Raw genomic sequence first — 21,097 nt, forward strand, 5'->3', positions numbered from 1 at the left:
TGAAAGCACCCTAAAACTAGTCCAGGATATTAATTACCTCACATCCATTTTGTCCTCCAAAGTTATGGAATGGCAAGTAGGGGAAAATTACCCAAGTAGTGCAGCAGCCCTCACAAGGTGTCTGGCTGATGGTATAAAGGATGAAAATGGACTAACAAGTGGATAGTCTGAGGGCTTGTTCGCACAGGTGCTAAAGATTGCCTATTTTCTGTTCCGTTTTTCAAGCAGAGAAATGGAAATCAAATGCCATTAAATGTTTCCGTTTTGTTCCCCGTTGATTTCAATGCATTTCTTCCCAAACTGGAAATATTTCTGTTTATTTCCATTTAATTCCTTTCCGTTTCATTTCCTTTTTTCAAATGAAACAAACAGCGCAGAAGGCCCGGTGAGATCCGTAAACATGTCACATGGGCGGGTTTATGGGATGTCCGTGATGATGTCCCTGTATGGCCTCCTATTGGCTGCAGCGGTCAAATGAGTAAACAACTTATGTGACCGCTGCAATGTTTGCAGGCAGGAGACGTGACAGCGGCAGAGGAGCGGAAGGGGAGCATCGTGCAACGGGATTTGGGTTCATTTTTTAACATATCATATTTGTGTATGAACTCGGTTAGGAGTTGACAAGAAACAGGCTAATGGGCATGTGCCAGTCAACGGTACTGTAATCTTTGCGACCGAAGCGCCAGTTCACACTCTCGCATGTTCCACCATTCCCGTGGAATAGAATGGCAATTAAATGCCAAATTAGGGCCAGCTGTCGTTTTTTCCCTCCGTTGTAGGCAGGCTAACTCCCTCCCCCTCCCTTTTTTTAAGCTACCATAGACTTCTATTGCAGCTTTCTATGTAACACGGGCAAAGATAGGGCAGCTCCTAGCTTTTCTCGTACAAAGATTTTGCCATCTGAATAAAACCATTGAAATCAATACCTTTGCTTCATTGCATTATAGGAGCAATAGTCCGGTGATAGCCAACAGTTGTGCCATGTGGAGGCAGCTTGAGGGCTTCTAGGAAAACTCCTTAAACTTTCCCACAAACATGTTTACTATATTTATTTCCTGCACTTGTAAACTGGTCATATTTAATGTCACGCATTCTATTATGTATCTTTCAGCAATCCACACAATTGCGCACTTGTTCAACATTGAAAGATATTATGATAGTAGACAAGACTCCAATCAGACCCTTAAAGGAATGTTATCCAGCATTGGTAACGAGAATGGAGATTGGATCAACCCAATAAGATCCATGAATATGGTAATATATTATAATATACTTACAGTTTCTTTACTTTACAGCTCCTTCCTGGCCGGCGTTTTGTCTCTGAGCTCTACATTTCTGTGGACCCCAGAGATATACCGGATGGTTTCACTCTTTACCCCAGTTGTCGCCAAGACTGTTTAGTCTGCGGTCATGAGAACTTTTATTCATTTATACAACTATTGTCGGTATATTTACATGTCATGGTTACACTGATAGAAAAAAGGGAGAATTGTATCTGGCAGTTTTCAGTTTTGTAACTCCGTCTGCTGCATCCCGGAATCTGCAGCATGCAACATTCCAATTTTATATGAAACTAGGATCATAAACAAATAGTAGTTGTCTAACTACAGACCGAACCGTCTTTGCCCTGATATTGCATTTGTTCTTTTCATTTCTAGTATTACAAGGCCATCATTGTTGGGCTCCGGGGTTTAGGATGCGCATTTTAGTCATCACCAGTACTATATTTGTTACTACATACATTTACATATGTATAAACGCAGATAGATAGCCATATACATATAGTCATTTAGATTAAAGGGGTTGGTCAGTCGTAAACTATTGATGGCCTATTCTTAGGATAGGTCATTAATAGTAGATCAGCAGGGGTCCGCTGCCTGGGACCCTTGCTGATCAGCTGGGACTTTGTGCTCATGCACTGAGCTAATTTCAGCAGGAAGCAGACAGCTCTGTTCTCACAGCTGCGGCCAAGGTTGGTATTGCAGGCATTGCAATCAATGGCAACTTTCCTTGCAATACCAAATCTGGCCACTGCAGAGAGAATGGAGCTGTCTGCTTCCTGCAGGAATAGGAATGTTTCTAACGCTTTAACATGCGTTAGAAAATGCTGAGCTAAATTGCGGTAAAACGCTATGATTTCGGATGTGGCGTTTTGTGAAGGCATGTGTGAGAGCGGCCTAAGGCTATACTTCACTAAGGCTAACTTCTCGCCCCTATATTGGGGAGTGCGATATAGGGGCGAGAATCCCCTGTGAATTCCCCAGGAATGTGAGGTGCTTTCATAGGAAAAAAGCCTTGCATCACTTCGGGGATGAAGGGATCCTCCGGTGTGGATGTCACAGCCGCAGCAGAGGGTCGTGGAGTTTCTACCATTGCTTTCAGTGGGGCTGCGCTGCGAGAGCGTGCAGCAAAATAGAACATGCTGCGATCTGTTTCTTGAATAGCATCGCGGTGCTGTTTGGGAAAACTTTGCTGATTCAAAAGAAAGGGGTTCATATTGTGCGTCTTGCGACGTGCAAATTCCTTCATGTCAATTACACCGCAGACCTTTTCCATTCCATGTGAATGAGACCAAGGAGAGGGGGGGGATTGGCAACACCTACTGTATATTCATGAAGCCAGGGGCGTAACTATAGAGGGTGCAGGGGATGCGGATGCACCCGGGCCCAGGAGCCTTAGGGGGCCCATAAGGCCTCTCTTCTCCATATAGGGAGCCCAGGACTATGAATAAAGCATTATAGTTGGGGTCCTGTTACAGGTTTTGCATTGGGGCCCAGGAGCTTCAAGTTACGCCTCTGGGTGAAGCTCTGCAGATTCTGAAATATAACACAAGTTTACCGCATGGCGTGAATTGAAGACATGATCTCCTATATTTCCATTAATCTCTCCGGACTCCGTTGTGTAAATTCTACCCATAGAGCTTGAACTGTAAAAGCAGAAGATTTGGAAATTCTGCACAGAAAATCCGTAACATTTATGCCGCTGCTCATTATTACCGTACAGGTGACAGCAAAAGACGATTCCGTCTTTAAGTATTTTCCAAGTAGTCACAGTATATACCTCTTCTGTCTCCTTTCCCCACAGACGCCGTCTTTGTTTTGCTTCACCACCATTGCTGGTATAACCGGTGTTGTGATAACACTGGCGCTGATATTAATGATCACGTCCTCCATGGAGATGGTCCGCAGGAACTACTTTGAGGTTTTCTGGTACACTCACCACCTGTTTGTTATCTTCTTCGCTGGCCTACTGATTCATGGAGCTGGGTGAGTAGGCATTCAGTAATTATCCGACATCTCACAATATATAAGTACACTAGCTGATATACCCGTGATATATATCAGTTAATATATAGGTGATATACCCGTGATATATATCAGTTAATATATAGGTGATATACCCGTGTGTCACACAGCGCTAAAAGCGCAGAGATTGGTTATTGGAAATTGGGCTGAAAAAGTTATCTCCTTCTTCTACATAATAACTGATGTTACTGCACCATTTTGCAGGGGTCCCAAATCATTAGTTTGTCAAAAATTAGATTATGAGGCGCTGCGCATTTGGCACATCAACCTTACCCGCAGTCATCCTCAGTGATATTTGTGTGAGAAAAGAAAGAAATAGCAACCAATCACAGCACAGCTTTCATTTTACCTCTGCAGTGTAAGAAATAGCAACCAATCAAAGTGCAGCTTTCATTTTATCTCAGCAGTGTAAGAAATGACTAGTAATTATTAGGAAATTATAGCACCAGTGTTTCTGGTGGCGCAATGTGCCACACAGCTGTGCTACATGGTACATCCATTATGATGGAGGGGATTCTTTACTTCCCGCGGGAATTCCCCTTGTCACTGAACACTGTGACAGTGCTATCACAGTGTTCAGTGACAAGGGGACTCCCCGCTGGAGAATATTGACGTGCACTACAGACCTATGGTGCATGCATGACCTATGTTTTGCAAGTACGTGCGTTTGCATGCCTGTAAAACACAGACATGTGAACACACCATAGGGAATCTATGGTTAAAATAGGCGCGCATTTCTGTGCGCAGAATTGTATAATTTTAAAGATGTTATCCCACTAAGAATATTGTTTATTGTCAACAAGTTATGCAGCCCGTAATTATAAACATTTTTGTATCTAAACTTAATACAAAATAGTTTCCTTCCCCAGACATTCCAGGACTAATGTTAGAATAGCGCCACCTGCTGTCTCTGTTCTGTGCCCACTTCAGTAATTGTTCCAGGGTGGTCACACATGCTCGGTCTTGTTACTCTCTGCTCTGCTGAGTATGTGAGAGCAGAGGCGTAACCTAACGCTCCTGGGCCCCAATACAAAACCTGTAACAGGGCCCCCAACTATAATGCTTTATTCATAGTATTGGGCTCCCTGTATGGAGAAGAGAGGCCTTATGGGCCCTCTAAGGCTCCTGGGCCCGGGTGCAATCGTATCCCCTGCATCCTTTATAGTTGTGCCAGTGTGTGGGGGTCTCTGGTGTGCTGAGCGGCTGCTTCTGAAGTTGCTGTGTCTTCTTTCTGCTTGAGATGCTGAACAAAGGAGAAGAAAGTTAGTCAGCGTTACTGCAATAGCGCCGGCCCAGCATCTCTTCTCACAAGCAGGGAAGACTGTGCAGATTACATTGTAATATCTATTCTAAAGGAGAATGTAGTGCTTCTATGACTAATGCATTGTTTATTAGGAGTACCTTGGAGTTTGTAGGACGGACACACAGTTTACAAACAGTCAGACTAATAAGAACGCTACTTTATTACCTTGTTTTTTTATTTGCTACATCCTTTTTTCTCTAACATTTGCAGTCGCCTCGTCAGAGGTCAGACCTCCGATAGCCTTAGCAGTAACGATTATAAAGCTTGCAAAGATAAATTCACTCATTGGAGGGAAAGACATACAGATGATCATGGTGATGATGATGATGATGATGATGATGACGACAAATGTTACATGCCCAGCTTCCAAGGCAATGATCCAATGGTAAGTCATAGGGATGGATTTCACAATTCTGACCTATTTTTTCCATTCTAGATGGTTATCTCCTTAATCATTTTATGCCAAAAGTCTACAAATAATGTTAAGTTGTTCTCCAGGTTCATTCATTCTTGGTAATCTGGTCACTAGACTGAAAAAACAAGCAGGCTTATTCTTTTATTTTCACCTGATTCCCCACTGCTTATGTTCTTCCTATGCCAGGTACCTTTGTTCTCCCCTTACTGCAGCAGGGATGACATTACTGACACCACAGATATGTGCAGGGGTGCCCCACCACGAGGCAGCCTGAGTCTGCAGCCTCAAGTAGCAGTCTGCAGGACCTCAGAGGGATAACAAATTTCCACCCGGCCATTAAGCCATTGGCCCGGCCAGTGTTTAATCTTTAATAGCTGGTAAAAAATAATTGCCAGCTGGGCAGCAACCCAGCAAGCATTTAACTGACATGGTCTGTAGCTCCACCCCGGTCACCACTGCTGTATTTAGTCTGTCACCCCTGACCTCTCCCACCAGTGTCTGTGCTCCTGTAGACAGATGCCATCCTGTACGCAGTGCAGACACCGGGCAGAGAGGATAGGGGTCATACTCTGATTAAAGCACAGCGGCCACCTCCGGACGGACCGAGTGAGATAATGCTTGATGTCAGGTTGGTGCCCAACTGGAGGTCCAGTATGCGGCACTCTCTTGCTACTGGGACCACAATGGGGGCCACTGATATTTACTACTGGAGATACCATGGGTACCACTATTACTACTGCTAGCGCTACCAAGGGGGACACAATTTCTACTAGGGCCACTTTGGGAGTTACTATTACTTCTAAGAACACTAATGTTGGGCACTATTACTCATGGGGCAACTATGGGGTTCATTATTACTACTGGAGCCACTGAGGCGGTTTCTATTACTACTGAGGATCAGTATTAGTACTGGAGACACTATGCGGGATACTATTACTACTGGGGCCATTACAGGGGTCACTATTACTACTGGGGCCACTACAGGGGTCACTATTACTACTGGGGATCAGTATTAGTACTGGAGACACTATGCGGGATACTATTACTACTGGGGCCACTACAGGGGTCACTATTACTTCTGAGGATCAGTATTAGTACTGGAGACACTATGCAGGATACTATTACTACTGGGGCCATTACAGGGGTCACTATTACTACTGGGGATCAGTATTAGTACTGGAGACACTATGCGGGATACTCTTACTACTGGGGCCACTACAGGGGTCACTATTACTACTGGGGCCATTACAGGGGTCACTATTACTACTGGGGATCAGTATTAGTACTGGAGACACTATGCGGGATACTATTACTACTGGGGCCATTACAGGGGTCACGCAGCAAACGATCGAACAACGGATAATAATGGCTCACTTTTTGTTTGTGGTTCTCGTTGGCTCGTTCACTAATCGTTCACTTTAAATAGCGCTCTTCAGTCATTCTCATTTACTTATACGGGGAATGTGAAATACTGAACGACTCTAAATGATTTCTCATTCGAATGAGCCAACGATGTGTCTGCCTGTCTAAACAAGCCGCACAAGTGAACGAGCCATCAATGACGTCATTCGCTCGTTTGCTTATTCAAGCTAGGGATCGTCCCGTTCTAAAGGACCCTTAAGACTAAAATCAGAAATCACAAAATATGTAAGATTTAGCGCAAAACTCACGTTTTTTATCCTTTTTTTGTCTTTCTACTCTAGACATGGAAGTGGATTATAGCTCCCATTATAATATACTTACTGGAAAGGCTTATGCGGTTTATTCGCTCCCAGCAGAGAGTCGTTGTTATCAAGGTGGGTGTAACTGGATTGGCGCACATGGCTTGTAACCTCTTAACACGTCTTTTGTACCCGTATGCTTGAAGTTTATGTTCATCGCTTTAATACCATGTCTTTAATGGGTTGGACATATTAGTATGCTTAATGTTCTGATTTATCTTTCTGCTGGTCTGAGCTCTACTTTTCTGATCCAGAGCTCCAAATTCCCTGAATGTATATAGGGGACAATTAAAGGGGTTATACCAAAATTACAAGTTATCCCTAGCGACATGATAAGTGATAACTTGTGGATAGGTGGGGGCCTCACCGCTGAGACCCTCACTGATCTCAAGAATGGTGGTCCTGTGACTCTGTCCTCCTCACAGCACTGTCATTACTGTAACTCGCTCGGTGAGGAGGACACTGAATGGAGCACTAGTCAACTGGACTACAGCCCTATTGAAATGAATGAAGCACCGACCGTGCATGATCTTCCGCTGCTCCATTCACAGTGACGGCACTGCGGGGACAGGAGAGACCCCCGCAGTGACAGGCAGAGTGGGACACAGGAGTCCCATTCTCGGGATGGGCAGGGGTCTCCTCACTGATCAGAACGTTATCCCATATCCTGTGGAAAGAGGATAACTTGTACCATAATTGTGGTTCAACCCCTTTAACAGCTTTGTGCCTATTTGGGGCTGAACCCCCAGCACAAATAATGTCGCCTGCCATATTTGAACAAACCTTTGTGACTTTTTCTTAGCACTTACCAGTTTCGAAAAGTGTGAAGATAACTGTATGGGGCCTATCATGTGCGGTCGCCACCTTCTCAACATATGTATGAGGGTGCGTTCACATGGGCGAGCGCAAGATATGCCTGACGTTCTCGGGGTGCGGCTCGCATTGCAGAGGACACAGACACTCCGTCCATGTGTTGTGGGACGTGCAGCAGCCCCCGTATCTGCATGTTCTGTTCTCATACGAGACTCACACAACAATAGAACATGTTGCAACTTTTCTGTCTTGCAACATTACAGCAAGAGAAAAATCACCCATGTGAACAGACCCGTTATAAAAAAAACAGGTCCTATTTTTGTGTGCAATGCAAAAAACTAGCATGATTTAATCGCCTGTGTGAATGTATCCCAAGTACTAAAGTCATAAAATAGTGCAAATTTTAGTGCAAATCTACATCTGCTCACAGCAGGCATAGACTTAATTATCTGACTTTAGCAAAGTCCAAAATGGGCCAGTTAAGATGTGTGATTCATAACGACCTCTGTACAAGTCACAAAGCATGCCTAGAATAGTTTCCTACAGAAGTCAATGGGTCCCCTCTTGTCTATTGTGTCTATGGCCATGAGGCTGCTGTAAGGCCTCCTGTCCACGGGCGACGTGTCACTGCATAATCCACGACAATAACCCAGCTGCGGGTAACGCAGTGAATGCTTTCTATAGATTTAACTATAGAAAGTGCAGCCTGACGTCCATGAGTGGAGAATCATAGCGATTCTCCGCTCACGGGATCAAATCATGGCATGCTGCGATTTGCCGCGGCGATCTATCAGATAGGCTCACCGCGGAGACCTGTCAGTTCTTCTCCCTGCTCCCCTGCTAGCGATATTCCGCCTCGCCCATGGATGGGGGGCCTAAAGCAGATCATTGAATTCTGTTAACTGCAGCTTGGGCAAGACAGCAGCCCTCACAGTCATATACTAAAATATGGAAAATAGGGGGAAAAAATCTTCAATCAGAAACTAAAAACAGAACAGGAAACTGGAGCGGGTCCCTATCTGACTGTAATTAGTCCAAACAATATAGGTGATATATGTCAAATGTTTAGACTGTGAGGATCTGGATGCTAAGACTCCTACCCATAACTAGAATAGCGCAGAAGTACTCCTCCGAAAATGGGTGCTTGTACTTTCTTTTGAGCTTCTCTTTAGCTAAATAGCAGAGAGAGCGATCATCGCTTTTGTGGCTTCGTTCTAGCAATCGGTGAGGTTCTCACCCCCAAAGCCCCCACCTATCAAAATGTTTGACATGTCCCTATGGCATGAAAGTACATTTACTCCTTTAATTCAATGTATAAACAGTATGCAGTGAGGCCCCCTAGTGGTGTCTACAGGCAAATGGAATTTTATCACTCAACTTTATAGCTATGCAGGGATTTAAAATATCCCAAAACAATGCAAATCCAGCCCTTTACAGGTATATTGTAAGTGTTCGATAAAGGGTTGGCATTTCTCAATACATGCATCACTTGAGACTTAGGGCGCCCACCCACTGGCGTTTTTTTACCTGTGTTTTGCGTTTTTCCTGCACAGGCATAGAGATAACATGTGTTCCTGTCCACTGGCGTTTTTTTTGCGTTGCGTTTGCGTTTTTAACATAGGAACTGTCAGTTGCATATGTGTCCTTATTTTTCTCCTAATGCACCCATGAAAGTCAATGGAAATTACTGGAAAAGCCGCGAAAACGCCGCGAAAAACACGCGGAAAAATCGCGGTAAACGCGGCGAAAACGCAAACGCCAGTGGGTGGGCGCCCTTAAGGCCCATTTAGACACAACGATTATTGCTTAAAAATTGCTCAATGCCGTCTTTTGAGCGATAATCTTTGTGTCTATCTGCACTGACATCGTGCAGTTTTCGTTAAACCATCGCTGATCGCTGGTCTTTCAGCGTGCTGAAAGTTGACCATGAGTCTTATCAGGGATTCACAGCAGGATGCAGCTGATACTATTGTTTCAGCTGTATCCTGCTCCCTGATGACAGCTGGGGTATGAAGAACAGAGCGGTCCAGCCCTGTTCTCCATATCCCACTCGGAGCGCTCTACTGTATAACAGCCGGGATCTCCGTGCAGAAAACATCTGGATGGACAAGACAAGCGGGGACACACCGCTTGTCTTCTGCATCCTCCGCTGGGAGCGCAAGGTGATCGCTCAACGTTTGAGCGATCACCTTGTGCTTAAATGACACAACGATTATTGCTCAAAAGTCGCTCAAAAGATATCTATTGAGCGATAATCGTTGTGTCTAAATGGGCCTTTACTGCTAAAAAGTTTCCGCAAGAGTTATTGCCAAAAACAGTTTTTGAAAAGAGTTTGCTTTCCACATGTGGCATTAACATTCAGTGTATTTGCTGAGACTTGATTTGGAATCTTTCCATTTACTGTGCTGATAATGCCAGACTATTGGCATTTTGTTTTTTCCCAAGCCTCCTGTTATTGTTAGCCCATGACAGCATCATAGGGAAAAGCCTCTGTAATTCTACTAAACAAGATTTACACAACATTGTGCTCTGGAATAAAGTCCTGAAACCTTCAGTGAATTTATAAATCCAGTTTTTATGGTAAACGTACTTTTAAAGAATTTTTGATGATTTTTTAAAATGTTCAAGTGCAGCAGCCCCACGAACAACTGATCGGCAGGGGTCCCAAGCGACAGAGCCCAGCGGATCTACTACTGATGACCTATTGTAAGGATGGGCCATCTATTATAGTTTACAACCAGACAACCAATTTAAGTAACCATTTCTATGACTGTTACTTCTAGACTGTCAGCCATCCATCGAGGGTTCTCGAAATTCAAATGCAAAAAAAAGGATTCAAGATGGAAGTTGGTCAATATATCTTCATCAACTGTCCTGCGGTCTCTCGCTTGGAGTGGCACCCTTTCACTCTCACATCTGCCCCCGAAGAGGATAGATTTTCTGTGCACATTCGGTCAGCAGGTGACTGGACCGAGAGCCTCATTAGTCTATTCCAAGAGAAGACAGATAACTTACCGCGGTAAGATTAGTATATAAAGCCCGTTTATTGTTTTACTTTTGGGCGCCTCCAATGTGAAGTCAACGATTTGCATTCTTTTTCCAATCAGCATGGAGGTCGACGGGCCATTTGGAACAGCCAGTGAGGATGTTTTTAAGTATGAGATCAGTATGCTGGTCGGTGCTGGGATCGGTATTACACCGTTTGCCTCGATCTTAAAATCCATCTGGTACAAGTTTCAAAATGCAGATCACCGTTTGCGAACAAAAAAGGTAATTTTGTTCTATTTTCGGCTTCCGTTACATATATACGGATTTTTCAGATATTTAAGTATTACCAAATAGGATTGTGGTTGAGTTTAGTATTCAGATATAAGCAAGATGGCAAACAATGAATAATGTGGAGATGTTACCCTCTGGGTTTGGTAAGTCAACGAAATGAATTAAAGGCCCATTTAGACACAACGACTATCACTCAAAAGATGTGTTTTGAGTGACTTTTGAGTGATAATCGTTGTGTCCATTTACAGCGCAAGGTGATCGCTCAAACGTTGAGTGATCACCTTGCACTCCGAGCGGAGGAAGCAGAAGACAAGTGGGGCCACTTGTCTTCTGTATCCAGCTGTTCCCCGCTCAGGGCATCCAGCTGTTATACAGCCAAGCGCTCCGAGCGAAGGATGCAGAAGACAAGTGGGGCCGCTTGTTTTCTGTATCCAGCTGTTCCCCGCTCAGGGCGCCCAGGTTTTATACAGCCAAGCGCTCCGAGCGGAGGATGCAGAAGACAAGCGGGATGGCACTATATCATTGTGATAGGACGCACTGTGATTTTTTATTTTTTTTGTAAACCCATAGTTTTTTTACGTCCTGCAGCTACAGGATATGTATGTAGGGAGATCACGGCTGTCAGCTGTTTCTTACAGCTGACACTCAGCAGCAACAGCTCCGATAAGCCGTGCGGCTCATTGGAGCTGATAACCCTTTAAATGCTGTTGTCAATTCTGACAGCGGCATTTAAATCCCCCAAATGATGAGATTGTAGGGAGCCATGTGGGTGTCATGGCAGAGTGCCTATCAAGCTGTCCCCGTGGGGTGGCTTGATAGACTACCTGTCAGATCACAATCTGATGTAATGCTATGGTATTACATAATACTGCAGGAGTGATCGTCGTTAGAAAAATAAAATGCACATTTTAATCACCCGGTTTCCAAGAAAAAATGCAATACAAAGTGATCAAAAAGTTGTCTGTATTCCAAAATGGTACCAACGGAAACTACAGGACGTTCCGCAAAAAATGAGCCCTTGCACAACTATATTGTCGGAAAAATAAACGCTATTGCACGCAGAATATGTTATCATTACTGTACGTACCAATTGCTTAAAGCATTAGCTGAAGTTGCAAAGTTGCAGCATGGTACATATTTAGGCATGGGCTTCTGGGTTAGGGACATGGATGCAAGCTTCACGATGCAGGCCAAACTCCAGGCCTCAAGATACAGTACATGGCAAAATTCAAGGTACAAGATACAAGGATTCAAATTAGGATTCGGAGTTATGGAACTCAGGGTATGTATGCAGACTCAGGTCCAGAACGCAGTGTTCTGAGTTTCGGTTACAACTGGCCCAAAGCCTGAATATGAAGTCCTAAGTTCATGAGTGTTTCAGACAGCCAAAATGAACCGAATGGATCCTTCTGTAGTCAGTGTGATCTGTCCACTTTCATCACTTCATAAAACTGAACTATCTGGCCAGAGTTACATTTTCCTACTTTCATAGCTGAGCAGTAAAACAAAATCCTATACGCGGATGGGACCTAATGGGCAACTAGTGATGGGCACTGGGTGGAGGCTTCAGTGTGGTGACTGGACTGACAGAGGAGTCTGGTTTCTGCATTCTCAAGCTAGACCCGAAGAGTTAAGAGTTTTTGTGATATTGCTAGATACAAAGTTCACAGGGCAGTGATACAACCAAAGCCTCATTACTTAGGTGATATCGAACTATGTAGTTTATAGCACCAATAGCAATAAAAATGCAGTAGAGATGAAGGCAGCACTTGTAATGTAATATCGCTAGGGGGGTTTTAAACATGTGGAATTAATAAAACTGCTACTATGGGAGTGACAACTTAAATTTTACATTTTCAGATTTATTTCTACTGGATCTGTCGGGAAACGGGAGCTTTTGCCTGGTTTGCTGATCTGATGCGTTCTCTGGAACAGGAGATGGCCAGCTCGGAAAAAGATGGATTTCTTAATTATCGACTCTTTCTGACCAGCTGGGATAGCAATATAGTATGTACCATGTTAAATCTCATATCTATTACCAAACTGAGTCAATTGGGGCATATTTACTTGAAAGCATCCTAATGTGTTTCTGAATAGGGGGAAAAAGTCATGCCAAATCACTGAGTGGTACCGTAGTAGGCACAACCTTCTGAAGGCCATACGTATATTACCATAGGCACTGAAAATGTTGCCCTAATGAAACTTGGCTATTATTAAACAATTAAATGCACTTAATGACCACTGCATTAGGAACACCGGCTCAATAACAGGTTAGTCCTCCTTTTTGGGCAGTCATGGCTTTCAGACTTCAGGAAACAGATTCCATAAGGTGGTGGACATTCTCCATACTCAACCTGACCCATGGCCGTTGCATGAGCTGCACCAATTGGTGCATATTTTGCAGATAAGTGGGAACAGATCTTAACGCCCTTTCTAGCATATCCCAAACATGTTCAATGGGGTTACAGTCCACTGAGTCTGGGGGATACCAGACGTGCCATCTGATGGTCACTTCTAGGATCTTCTGCTGGATATCTGTCCATGATTCAACTAGTCATGGTATACCCTTCCTCCATTACCCAGTGCCTGAGCAATAAGGTCCTACAGGTTTCTTACAGAGCTAAGGTGTTTATCTGCTCTATGTATTCTTGGCATTGACCTGAGCATTTGCAGGTCTGACTTTGATTATTGTCTGCTGCCTTTGTACCACATATTGGAGTTCATCGTCCTCCGGCAGGTCAGCCACTGCTAATGAAGACTACTCCAGGGGTAGAAAATTGTGGATTCCCCGTGGAGAAGTCTACCCCCCCTTGTGATGGTTAAAGATGAAAAACTCAAAATCCCCTAGACTCCGACCCCTTGTTTAACACTAAGCCAAATCCATTAGTGACCTAGTGAATCCACAGCATGTCCAGTAGCCTTGTGTTGGGTCATGGTGGATCACCCCACTAGATATGAAATTCTGGTAGCAGGTAGGCCTTGTAAGGGTTCGTTGAGCTTGAACTAGTGGAATATATGCTTATGCATTTTACTGCTATGGTATATTAAGCTTACCACCTTGTATCTGAGCTACTGAGTAATATAGATGATGCTTATCTCCACAGGCTGGCCATGCAATTATTAACTTTGATGTAGCAACTGACGCAGTTACAGGATTGAAGCAAAAAACGATTTATGGGCGACCCGTCTGGGAGAATGAGTTTACTAAGGTGGCAGAGACACACCCCAGGTTTGTCAAGCAAAGTGAAATCGATAAAGTTAATGAAATAATGTATTTATTCACATATGGTCTTAAAGTGAAGTTCTGATTTTTCTTCAGTTTCGAAAAGTTCATCCACAATTTCAATTCTTCATTGTAATGAATTAACCCTTTCCAAACCAATTTTTCTACCACCCGCATACCCTTCTTCTGCGGAGGGGGCGGAGCTAAGTTCGGGGACCCTCCCATTGCAAATAGTGGCAAAGAGGGGGGTGGGAGCTCAGTGCACTGCTCCCAGCTCTTCCAGCCTCCTTTTCCCCCACTGCAGAGAGGGACACCGTATATCTTGAAAACCCAGCCGATATACGGCCGTCTGAATAAGCCCTCAAGAAGAAAGGCTATGAATTCAACTAGCACCTCACTGTTTGTTCCTGCCAGGAATGAGCACTGAGGTGTTGGGTTCCACCCCCTGCCTGTGGCTCCGCCCCTCTTTCTTCTCAGGTAGAAAGCCCTCCTACCATAGTTACCCTTTAAGACAAGTTCCTCACTGGCTGCAGACAGTGGCTATTTTGTTAACGTTCGAGACTGAACCTTTAAGGACGTAACTATTTTGTGACACAACAAGTTTCTCCATTCTCCAGAGCTACAGTATAACATTTCAATCTTTTTATCAGAGGTGTAACTTGAAGCTCCCGGGCCCCAATGCAAAACCTGGAATGGGGCCCCAACTATAATGCTTTATTCGTAGTACTGGGCTTCCTATATGGAGAAGAGAGGCTTTATGGGCCCCCTAAGGCTCCTGGGCCTGGGTGCAACCGCATCCCCTGCATCCCCTATAGTTACGTCCCTGCTTTTTATCAATATGGCCACATCAGGCTTTGTCTTTGCAGGATGAGTTGTATTTTTTGATGGGTTCCTTTTGGAGTAGAAACATTGTATGGAATAATTTTTATTAATTTGCGAAGGGGGGGGGGGGGTGATGATAATAAAAAGCAGTTCAGTCATTGTTTTGGGGGGGGTTTGCCTTTACAGAGCTCAGCATGTGGTATAAATGTCACCCTAAATGTATTCTACAAGTCGTTACAATTCCAATTATAACAAATTCGTGTTGTTTTTAATGTTTTACAACAAAAAAAGCATTAGTTTGAGTCACTGAACTCCGAAAACCTTTCTTTTTTACCATCAATGTAACTTTATGGGGACTTTTTAACAAGTCATAGTTTTCCTTTGGTACCTTTTTGGGATACATTGTCATTTTTTTCCCCTTTGTTTGTCATGCTGGGTAAATCACATGCCAAACTCCTATTTAGATTTGTTTTCGTTTTGACGATACCATCATATACACTTTATTTATATTTTTATTTTTTTTCTACAGTAAAACATTTTGTAAGGGCAAAAGGTCCCACTACTTACCTTTGATAGCTTACATCAATGGCAAATTAAGGGGACCATAGGCCTGGGGCTGTGCACACAACTTGGGTCCCCCCCCCCACACACAGCACTCCTGGTAGAAAATGATCCACATCCACATCACAATCCGCACTGATCTTGCTCCATAAACGGCTATGTTTGACAGCTAACACCCGTCCACAACAGCTGCAATCAGTGTTAACCCTTTAAATGTAGCTATCAATTCTGATGGCAGAATTTAAATGCCCCGATTGGTGTTTGGGGGTCCAAGACGACCACCTTGTGATGAGATTGCAAGGTGCCATTTGATTTCCATGGCAGCCTGGAGCTTCTGATGGCCCCCAGGGCTGCCATGACTGATTGCCTGTCAGAACGTGGTATAATGCAATACTATGGTATTGGATTACAGTGCATGAGCAATCAAATGATCACAAGTTTCTTATAATTGTAAGAAAAACAAAAAGAGAATAAAAATCTTCATATTTTGAATACAAATATTTAAAAAAAAAACAACCATATTTGATATTGCTGCATCCATACGAGTTTGATCTATCAAAGTGATGCATTATTTACTCCGCACGATGTCACAAATACGCAAGCCAGAATTGCACTTTTTTGGTCGCTCCATCTCCAAGAAAAAAATTAAGAAAAGGAAATAAAAAAGTCATATGTACTCCAAATCATACCAAAGAATCAACAAGATGTCCTGCAAAAAACAAGCCCTCCGACTACTATATTAACGGGAAAATAACGTTATGGCTTTCAGAAGATGGCGGTAGAAAAGAATTGTATTTTTTTTCCAAAGATATTTCATTTTTTTTAAGAGTAGTACAGAAAAAAAACTATATAAATTGTGTATTGCAGTAACCGTACTGACCCATAGAATACGGTCATCGTGTCATTTTTGTGGTGTCATTTTTGTGGCAGTGCGTATGCCATAAAAACAAGACCCACAAAAATGGTGGAATTGTGTTTTTTCCATTTCACTTCACTTACAAAGTTTTTCAGTACATTATATGGAACCATGGAAAAATGCAACTCGGCCCACAAATAACAAGCCCTCAGACGGCTGCGGCGATGGAGAAATAAAAGACAGGATTTTTTTTTAAGCTGGGGAGTATAAAACGAAAATAAAAACAAGGGCTGTGTTGTTAAGGAGTTCAGTCACAATTAGAGATGAGCGAACGTGCTCGGCCACGCCCCTTTTTCGCCCGAATACCGCGATTTCCGAGTACTTCCGTATTCGGGCGAAAAAATTCGGGGGGCGCTGTGGCGGCACGGGGGGTAGCAGTGGGGAGTGGGGGGGAGAGGGAGAGAGAGAGGGCTCCCCCCTGTTCCCCGCTGCTACCCCCCGCACCGCCACGCCTCTCCCCGCCCCCGGCGCCCCCCGAATCTTTTCACCCGAGTACTGAAGTACTCGAAAATGGCGGTACTCGGGCGCGTAAGTACTCGAAACGAGTACGTTCGCTCATCTCTAGTCACAATACATATGCAAGAAAATCGCAGCATGCCCTATCTTGGTGCGGGACACAGCCAGTATACAATGTCATTGAGTACTGCTGCATGTTGCGTACTGTACATCCCGCAGCCTGTGCAGGTGAGCCCAGCCTAACAATTGCCTGAAACTTAGGCTGGATTCAGACGACCGTATATTGGCTCGGTTTTCACACCCAGCCGATATACGTCGTCTCTCTCTTCAGGAGGGGGAACCTGGAAGAGCCAGAAGCAGGAACTGAGCTCCTGCCCCCTCTCTGCCTCCTCTCCGCCCCTCTGCACTATTTGCAATGGGGAGAGGCGGGACGCGGCGGGGCTAATTCGCGGAACTTAGCCCCACCTCCGTTTATTGCAAATAGTGTAGAGGGGCGGAGAGGGGGTGGAGAGTAGGCAGAGAGGGGGCGGGAGCTCAGTTCCTGCTCCTTTTTTTTCCATCCTACCCCCCTGCAGATGAGGACACCGTATATCGGCTCGGCGTGAAAACCCAGCCGATATACGGTCGTCTGAATCCAGCCTTAATGAAGTGATCTGATCACTTTGTATTATCAGTGTCGGTAAGATCTAAAGATTGTTCACTTGTTTCAAGATCCGTGATTTCTGTGTATTTTCCCAGGTCTACCGTGGGGGTTTTTCTTTGTGGTCCGGAAGCGCTTGCCAAGAACCTGGAACAATGCTGCAATCAGTTCTCCAGCCTGGACCCCCGGAAAGTTCAGTTCTACTTCAATAAGGAGAACTTCTGAGTGCAGCATGACGCACAGTGATATAATTCACGGCGGTGATCTCATAGCACGGACGACACTGCGGACTATTATGGTGCAATCTGCAAGCTGTAAAAGAGCTCAGGGAAGGACTGTTCATATAATCGTATTTATTAGCGTGATCGTTATCATATTTATGTTGGGACGGGTTTCCTGTTTCACCACCAGCGACACTGATGATAGTTCGCACTTATGAATGTTATTTCTTATTAAAGTCTATATAAAACATTTCTAGAATGACAGGAACCAGACAAGACTACAAACGTTTGCTGATATATTTGTCTTCTATGCTCTTTGAAGAAAGCCTTTCACCATGGGCAGAGATCTAAGGCTCCCATCTTACATTAAAACTTTTGTTGTTTCACCCCTGTAAATGACGTTTGACAGCCACTAGGGGTCTCCCTTCTCTGTCAAATCCACTCTCTGTCATTAGGTACGGAGCTTCTTCAGTAACAAGGACATTTCCTTAGCAACAGGTGAAGGACCTATCTTAACAGGCAGTTCCTGTGCATTCAGAAGCTGCAGGCTTACAGATCTGCAGACAGTAATAATGATCTCCACAATCTCTGCCTCTCCTGCTGTCTGTGTGTGTCCGTACATACATTATAATAGGTTTACTAACCATTTAGCCAGAATATCTCTGAATACCTGAATTATCCTGGCAAAGCAGAAGTGCGGACATTCAGGTACTGCCTCCCTGCTGACTGGATCAGAGAAAGCGCAATGCAGCATTGGAAGAAAAGGCAAGGAAGTGCAGGACAGTGAACTGCTGGCAGAATGCTAAGCTTTATTACACACACTCTCACTAAAACTGGATTGCAAACAGCAGAACCACAGAAAAATGGGGAAGACCACCGGAAAATCAGAACTTACAGATATGAAACAAGGCGTAAACAGCAGCAAATGAGAGGATAAGGAGAAACTGGTGGAGTTTAGAAAAGTTTATGAAATCTCAGGTACGCTTTCACAGGTTCAAAAGTATGCATTTTAGTAGCAGGTTTTATAGTATTTTGGGGTTTTCAATAAAGAATCCATGAAACACTGTGAAAATGTGGATCTTGTTTTACTGAATAACTTGATTTTGCTTATTGTCTCATTTGGTAAAACCGTTACCTGTAAAATATAGAGAAACAAAAACAGCAAAATGTCCCAGGAGATGTACAAGGTCAAAAAGACATGAAACAATGCAGAGAAAATGCACATTGGAGGGTTGATGAAATTCCCCCGCCTCGTATTCTGGGTTCACCTATGCACATTTCAATACCAAGCATGGACTTTTTTCAGGCCATTACAAACAGGGCTGCAAACAAGGGTGTCAATGAAACTGTAGGCCACTATTAATTAGGGGTATCTAGAATGTGTCACAGTGTAAGGCCTTAACGGCGCTGGATTGGGGCCAAGGTGTAGTAGCCAAGCTGGACTGGAGAGTAGTTAGGAGGAAGCCGGGTCGTTAGCAGGTGGTCACGGTTGCAGTACAGAGGATGAAGCAGGAATTGTAGTTAAGTGGAAGCCAAGTCGTTAGCAGGTGGTCATAGTTGTAGTAGCAGAGGAGCTGGTAGCAGTGGACTTGATTACACACAGCATTTAAAAGGAAAATAAGCTCATAAAAAAGTATATAAAACATATAAATTAAAATCAATAACAAAAGTATTGAAAAGGTGCATCTACAGGTTTAAGCATATATGTAAATATATGCAAATGTAGAACCCATGGCTAGAATGTCTGACTAACACACACACATATATATATATATATGTATATATATATATATATATATGTATATATATATATATATATAGACACACATACATACACACAGACGTGTGTATATATATATATATAAAAAAATTTTAGTCAAACATTCTACTCATGGGTTCTATATTTGCATATACTTATGCATAAAATATGCCGCTATAGATAGTAAAAGTGATAATAAACATGCATTGCTATAAAATCTAACCGGTAGCAGTGGTAAAAAAAATTGAGAAGAAAATGAAATGACCATAAAAAGGCTTTAGTCACTCGATCATATATTGCACCGCCGTTTTCACGGCCGGACGATATATCCTACCATCTGATGCTTTGGATTCCAATGCATCAGATCAGATGAGCGTATTCTTGCGTTGTAAAAGTGCCCGGCCGGCAAATAATGTAGCGCCAGGCGTTTTTTTTACGCTGGCCAGGAAAGATAGTCCTGGAACTATCTTTCTGGCTGGAGTACATCGGCCGCTATCATAGACTCCTATGGGAGCCAATGACAGCGGCCAGAGAAGGGAGGTGGGAGGGAGTTTAGCAGCATGACTGCTAAACTTCCTCTCCCTTCTCTCCCTACCTTGCCAGCTGTTTGCAATAGGAGGGGGCAGAGCTAGTTGCCTACGAGGGGTAGAGAGGGGGTGGGAACTTAGCACACAAGCTCCTGCCCTGTCCCGCCTCCTCCCCTTGCTGAGAGCTGGAGAGGGGTAGGGAAGGGAGAGACAGTTTAGCAAAGTCTTCCCCCGCCCAACGGCATTGCGGGCTCGGCGTATATACGTCGGGTCAGGGTCGTATGAACGGGCGCACCGACATTAGCTTTGTGTGCACATTTATGCGCTTTTACAGTGCTAAGGGGTGAATGTAAAAACACTGACGCCGTGCATAAGAGTCCTAAAACCTATGAAAGATAAATACTACCGTGTTTACCCGAAAATAAGACAGGGTCTTATATTAATTTTTGTTCAAAAAGGTTTAACTTTTTTACATGTATAGCCTTTTTTAATTAACTGTTAGTAGGGCTTATATTTCAAGCATCCTCAAAAAGCCTGAACAATCATTTTGCAACCTCAAAAATTCTGGAAAATCATGCTGTGTCTTATTTTTAGGGAATGTCTTATTTTCAGGGAAACAGGGTAGTACAGCTGAGAAGAATCAGGAGGAAAAAAAACCAAACATGTTTCAGTAATTTATTCAAGCTTTTCGGCATTAGCCTGTCCAGTTGATAAACCAAAAATATCTCCTTCAGTCGCAATATTGAGAATTCAGTACAGGTAATTTTTTCAAATGGCGTATCGAGAAATGCCAAGTCATTCCCACCAGGTGAGTCCCTTTTCATTACACTGGATATTTCCTTATCTAGCTCTCTACTATTTTTCATTGCATCACCTGTAAACCTCATGCAGCCATTACCAGTCATTTGAAGATCTACCAACTTGTGGTGAAACCTCCCGTCGGCTCGGTGATCGTCCACACTGTGGATCCTCCGGGTTTCCAAGCCTCTAGAGCTCTGCTTCCCAATGAGAAGTGCCCTTGTGCGTCTATGACTTGACCATGGACTGGGAGTAAACAGTGAATGCTCCTACTGAATGACAGCAAGCAGAGTTCTTGAACACTGACAGATTGCTACAGACTATTGGCAAATTGGATC

The 21,097-nt window shown here is 43.8% G+C and overlaps 1 protein-coding gene across 1 annotated transcript in view; it reads left to right on the plus strand.

Annotated features, from left to right (window-relative positions):
- The window catches only part of NOX1 (NADPH oxidase 1), a 35,321-nt gene extending 16,574 nt beyond the window's left edge, over positions 1–18,747 (plus strand). Inside the window, exons 5-13 of the mRNA XM_066581871.1 lie at positions 1,112–1,254; positions 3,085–3,266; positions 4,819–4,993; positions 6,727–6,819; positions 10,341–10,576; positions 10,665–10,827; positions 12,697–12,843; positions 13,941–14,065; positions 17,553–18,747. Of these exons, the coding sequence (XP_066437968.1) occupies positions 1,112–1,254; positions 3,085–3,266; positions 4,819–4,993; positions 6,727–6,819; positions 10,341–10,576; positions 10,665–10,827; positions 12,697–12,843; positions 13,941–14,065; positions 17,553–17,679 (1,391 nt within the window). The 3' untranslated portion in view covers positions 17,680–18,747. The remainder of the gene's footprint in view (positions 1–1,111; positions 1,255–3,084; positions 3,267–4,818; positions 4,994–6,726; positions 6,820–10,340; positions 10,577–10,664; positions 10,828–12,696; positions 12,844–13,940; positions 14,066–17,552) is intronic.
- Positions 18,748–21,097: the final 2,350 nt, after the last annotated feature.

Source organism: Eleutherodactylus coqui, chromosome 10, assembly GCF_035609145.1.
Source record: "Eleutherodactylus coqui strain aEleCoq1 chromosome 10, aEleCoq1.hap1, whole genome shotgun sequence".
NCBI lineage: Eukaryota > Metazoa > Chordata > Amphibia > Anura > Eleutherodactylidae > Eleutherodactylus > Eleutherodactylus coqui.